General features: G+C 41.6%; 1 protein-coding gene across 1 annotated transcript; it reads left to right on the top strand.

The window, feature by feature from the left end:
• Nucleotides 1-2,588: 2,588 nt before the first annotated feature.
• On the top strand, nucleotides 2,589-4,319 carry LOC138027242 (uncharacterized). Its single transcript, XM_068874795.1, has 3 exons — nucleotides 2,589-2,875; nucleotides 3,343-3,393; nucleotides 3,503-4,319. Exons 1-3 carry the CDS (start codon nucleotides 2,840-2,842, stop codon nucleotides 4,205-4,207), a joined length of 792 nt encoding a protein of 263 aa, XP_068730896.1. The 5' UTR covers nucleotides 2,589-2,839; the 3' UTR covers nucleotides 4,208-4,319.
• Nucleotides 4,320-5,759: the final 1,440 nt, after the last annotated feature.

Here is a 5,759-nt window from a genome sequence, read left to right as displayed (position 1 = left end):
GAGTTTTGGAGAAATACCATCCGGACCGTTAGCTTTGTTGGATTTAATTAGCTCTTTGTCGCAGAACGCTTTCTTCCGGCAACTTAACTTCAGAAAGTGATGGTAGGCTCTTCGACTGCGGCAGCGAATCAGAAGACAATGACGGCGTAATTGAAGGCGGGAGATCAAGCCCCAATTTCTCACCAATCGAGGCAAAGTAGTGAGGTATTCATCAAGCAAGCTTTATCGTCGTCCTTCACAACAAGGTGACCAGACCCAGTTTTCAGTGGTCCAATAACAGCTTACAAGTCCTTCGATGATTGTCGCTTATTTACCGATGGTTTAACACGTGGATTCTTTGCAAAGTGGAGTGTGTCCATGTGTATGAGAGTGTAGCTAAAGTGAAGCCCTTCAAAAATTAAAAGGATTTGTTGATCGAGAAAGAAAAAAAGAAGTTGAACACACATACTCATAGATCAGCGTCCCTTCATCCAAAGACACTAATCTTCCAGATGAGAAGAGGTATCTGAGATATTTTACCACAAAAATGTGCCAATCACAACTAGCAGTCCTATTATCTTTCCTTTATTAAAACAACTTTATTGCACTACAGAACTTGCAGAAAGATCAAGTTGATGAAACCGCTAAATCAAATGAAAGCAGGCTTGGGAGTGGTATTTATGGGGTTCTTACAAAGCTCTCAAGTCTCACGCATTTCGATGCAATCTCACGCTCTCATGCCAACACGAGCATTTCTTACCTTTTAGGCTTTCAGAAGTGCTCATGAATTCCGAATTCGTTCCTTCACTAGCATTGAAATTCTTCCAATGTTCAATCGGTTCGTGTGCGACCAATTTTCTTGTTTCTTCATGACTTTCACCCGTTAATATATGAAGTACAGGCCGAAATGTTAGCTCAGGCTGACTATAAAAACGTGGGCTCTCTTAGCAAGCAGCATGCTCAAACCAAAATGGCGGAGTCAACTGTGCAGTTCCAGCGATTTGAGAAGTGCAAATTTCAGAAATTTTCCGGGGCAGGGTGCCCCCGGAGCCCCCAAGAATTAATTGGCGCCTCCGGCACAAGAAACACAGGCCACTTGCGCCTTTGCCGCAATCTCCAGCAAACATCTCACTCTTTGGAAACTTTAAGACTTGAGAGCTCTGCTTCTAAGACTGATGCAAACCTTTCGACGAAAGAAATTTTGAAAATTGTTGTATTTCAGTGATAAAGAAATTAACCTCAGTACGTTGAGAGAACCACGACAAAGTAATGGCAATGTGAGGACTGGGGGTCATAACCGCTTCAAAGAGCAAGAGAGCCTTTTCAAGAAAAAAATTGATAGTGTTGAAAATGCCATAAAGTTGTACGTTACAACCCATTCTCTATTTTCAAATGCCCGATAATACACTTTGTTTGCCCCCAAGTTTTGCATAAATGTCCCCAAGAGCATTTGAAAACAACAGTTTATGCAAAATTTGGGAGGCAAACAAAGTGTATTATGGGGGCATTCGAAAATTGAAAATAGCAGAAGCACAAACATCTCTACATAATTGTAAACAAAGAATGGAACCTTAAGATGCCAGAGAGTGAGACTATTCACGTTCATGAAGTCAGTGCTCGCAATGCATGCAAGCGGGTTGTGAGCCACACCCACCACAAACTCAAAGGGCTTTTTGATTACAAAGTCAAAGTCATTCCTTGGAGCAATAATATTCAGAAATGCCAGTGTTCTAAAAGTTGTCCAAACACTACTGTAGAAAATGAGTGTCACGCCGTTTAGTCGTGACCGTTCTGCAACTCGCAATAAACGGTGAAATGACTACTGTCTCTGATACAGCTAATAAACCACACTAAAATCAGTTTCATTCTGTTTTATTACCCACCTTAAATTACAATTTTAGTACACAAAGATAATATCGCAAATAACCTAATATGCGAGGGATGCACTTCGTTTCCGTACGCCCAGTGATCGAAGATGGAAAAAACCCTGACTCACCCCCGTCAATCCTGTCGAAATACGAGTGTAAAACTCTTGCGTCCCACGCCAAATGCTAACCATAGAAGTGACTAATGTCTTTGTTGTATCATTTCCAAGTCCAACGCAAAAACATTCCATATCCGCCCACCACGCCATCTCGCTATGTGTTGTATGTCCGATCTACTCGAATGTCAAAAGTCACGTGAAAGCTGACGCTCAGAAGGCAATTGTCACACCTGATGGACCGGTGCATCGTTGAACCTGAGAAAAGCTCTTGTCAAATCACAATGTCAGCAACATGCTACGAGAAGGCCAAGACTAAAATCCCAGTTTTCACAAAGTTCTTGAGAATCGCAACTGTAAAGAAACAAATTAACACTAAATTTGGATTTCCGGAAAAATTGTTGAAGAATTTGGAAGACAAACGATAGTACACAATATCATTGTACTTCACCTCGTTGAGCAACCAAAACTTATATCAGGAATATGTAAGATTGTTTCAGTGCATATTCAATTCCACTGTAAAATACAATGAGCTGAAGCTGAATATTATTATTATTACTATTATTATTATTATTATTATTATTATTATTATTATTATTATTATTATTATTATAACCTACCTTTGAGAAAGCTTTCGTGATATTTTGTTTTGTCTCTACAAGTGATGCTATTGAAAAAATTGATCCCTAATTTCTTGACCTCCTGCGTTGAGCCAATATCTCATAATTTTTCTTCTGCTCGCCTTGTTAGAAAACCCTGGTCACCTTACAATAGAATTAATTTTGGCAGGGTAAGCTGTCGTGTGCAGAATAGCCTTGTGGTCAGTTGCCTTCCCCTCTTAGAACTGTGCACTCAATTTGTCGTGAGTTTTTGGCTTCGATGATGTTTCTGCTATTTTCAGATCTCGTCCTTCTGGTAAGTAAAAAGCGTTTTCATGCTACGGAACACTTCGATTTTAACTTGTCCCGAAAGGGTAATCGCCGAAATGCTTACGGTTAGCCCCGATAATCCAAACTTCAGCCGACATTTTGCTATTCGCAGCTCAACTAACCGAACTTACAGCTATCTGATGCCATTTATTACAATCAATATTCGTTGTAGACATCTTAAGACGCCGAGCGTCAGTTTTAGAACAGATTCCTGTGAACTCTGCACGGTTGAATGAGGCCAAGAGAAGTCAATAAATTCAGTAAGCACTAATACAAGAGAAAATTCTTGATTGTCCCCAGCCGAAGAAGACCTAGGTCTTGGTCGCGTTGATTTGAATGAGCGTATCAATATGGGAAAGAAAAAATCCGAAAATCACTCTTCGTCATTCTCATTTCCATGCTCGCTCAAGTGCAGCCGCAATTACAGGAACGTAAAAAATTGTTGTTTTTCAGAATCTTGAAGTTGGACACAGTGTAGAAGGAGATCTTGCAATGGGATGTAAGGTAAGATACCACTTTGAGTACTCATAAAACCAATTTTCTGATAAAATCCCCCTCCACCCAAAACCCTCTAGAAAAGTGTTTTCAGGGATCGGTTGTTGTCGTATTTCAGGGAGGCAACTGTCACAATTCATTTTCAATCACCCCAGATGTATCGCGTCCTACCTCTTGCTTGGATTATCTGTTGAAAGGAGAGTCCAAATGTGGCATCTACCGACTTTATGACAACGCAGGGAACAGCTTCCCAGCTTACTGTGACCTGAATTCCGAACCCGGTACAGCCTGGACCCTGGTCATGTCTTGGTCTTGGGGAACTCAGTATCGCTCACTTGCTGCTTTCAAGAACACACCACTCAAGTTTGACGCGCCTGTAAACGAGTATGCTATTAACTGGAATGTCTATCGCCTGAGCTTAGCACGAATGAGATCCCTGCAGAGTCACTCCACTCACTGGCGAGCAACACGTAGTTATCCTACTCACGGCGTAGATTTCAACGACTACGTTCGCGGAACTTTTAGCGACCTTAGTATTATTGATTACAGTGATGCCAAAAAATGCAAGAAAGTGGAGTATATCAACATTCGGGGGCACATTGAAATTCACGAAACGGTACCTTTCTGGCAGGGGACTAACGCTACTGGTCAGTTTCTTCACACTGACAGTAGAGCCACCACCACCTGTCATTTTCAGCCGAATTCGGGTTCGGTACCTAACGAGGACAACTTTGGTTGGTACGGTAATGCAGTTAACCCCAAGTTCCGCTGCACACAAGGAAGCAATTCCAGCACCCAGTGGTGGTTTGGAGCTCACTTTTAACTGACTGCAACGTGACAATGGGCATCACAGCCCCACGTATATAACTCAATTTTCTACAGTGAAGCGACGAAACGACTAACGATAGTTTCGTTGTCAACAATCAACATTTATGATTTAGAGAGATAAATTTTAACGCAATAGATTTTGCACTCAGTTTAACTTATCTGCACCTTATTTGTTAAACGCTTTTCCCATATTGAATTACAACAGTGTAAAAAGGCAATTGATACAGTCATGCCAAAGCTGCTTGTTGTTGCTAATTCTTTTTTGTTGATTACTTTTTTTCCAGTTCGAATAAATTGGGGCCCAGCGTAAAGGTTATACGTCTGCTTCTACTTATTGCATTCGTTCTGTATAGGAAATCGTATGAACGTGAGTGCATTTCGTGATTTATGGTAGCCTGTTCCGGGTTCCCAGATAGTCGGGAAAGAGAAAAAACTGCTTGCGCACAATAAACAACTGGCGGATAAAACGTGGCTGAATAAACAACTGATAAAATTAGCACATCATTGGGCTCCTGGCCCTTGTTATTGAAGCGATTTGCACTAGCGGAAGCTTTTAAGCTGCTTGTGTCATTGAAATCCCATTTCTTATACTTTCGCTCCTGCTCAAGTGGCTGAAGCATCGCATGGCATCATTGTTCTTCTGTTTGCCTTGTTAGAAAACCCTGGTCACCTTACAATAGAGTTAATTATGACGGGGTAGGCTGTCGTGTGCACACTAGTCTTGTAGTCAGTTGCCTTCCACACTCTTAGAACTGTGCGCTCAATTTGTTGTGAGTTGAATGACTTCGACAATGTTTCTGCTATTTTCAAGTCTGGTCCTCCTGGTAAGTGAATTCACACTTCCCGCAGTCACTTGATCGACTGGCGAGCGTTTCCTACTTTGTCTTTCTTTTGGAGATAGGTCTTCGGTTGAGGAATCTCACGAAATAGAGGACAGAATGGTACCAAATTACCAAACAACGATAACAAAAAGGCAACAGACAGGTGAGTGCAACATTAATGCTTATTTCTTTTATTAAGTCTTCTGATTTGTATCGAATAAACGTCGCCATACAAGCTCTCTAAATTCAAAACACAACACAGAGTTTGGGCCACATGTGGGTAGACACATCTAAAAAGACCCACATCATCGATTTTTGAACAGATTCCTGTGAACTCTGCACGGTGGAATGCGGCCAAGAGAAGTCAATGAATTCAGTAAGCACACATTATTTAATAAATGAAACCCGCGTTTATGCTTGCTACAATCTTGGACAAAACTCGTTGGGAAAATGTGACGCTCTCATTTGTCTGTGTTATTAAGATTAAATTCTTCCCACTTTCCCCCCCTCCCCCCATTTCAATGTTAGTTAAAAGCCGGGAAAGGGCTTGCACAGTATATTTTGCATCAAATTGTCAACATTGGTTTGGGGGGAGAGGGGAGGGGGGGGGGGCGGGGGGCGGGGGGAGGACCAATAGACTTAGTAAGTGCATGTCAAAGGACCATGGACAGTTTGATATGTAGATCTCGTGAGAGTTCCCATACTGATGTAGTTTGAATGTTACTG

The sequence above is a fragment of the Montipora capricornis genome, chromosome 12, assembly GCF_036669925.1.
Source record: "Montipora capricornis isolate CH-2021 chromosome 12, ASM3666992v2, whole genome shotgun sequence".
NCBI lineage: Eukaryota > Metazoa > Cnidaria > Anthozoa > Scleractinia > Acroporidae > Montipora > Montipora capricornis.
The sequence above is the reverse complement of the archived record's forward strand: the minus strand, read 5'-3'. Positions and strand labels throughout refer to the sequence as shown.

Excerpts from the sequence above, each read along its gene's own strand:
- LOC138027242 (XM_068874795.1), top strand. The coding sequence starts at position 2,840 with ATGATGTTTCTGCTATTTTCAGATCTCGTCCTTCTG. Across the intron at positions 2,876-3,342 it reads TTTCAGATCTCGTCCTTCTG|AATCTTGAAGTTGGACACAG; the intron begins GTAAGTAAAAAG and ends GTTGTTTTTCAG. Across the intron at positions 3,394-3,502 it reads ATCTTGCAATGGGATGTAAG|GGAGGCAACTGTCACAATTC; the intron begins GTAAGATACCAC and ends GTCGTATTTCAG.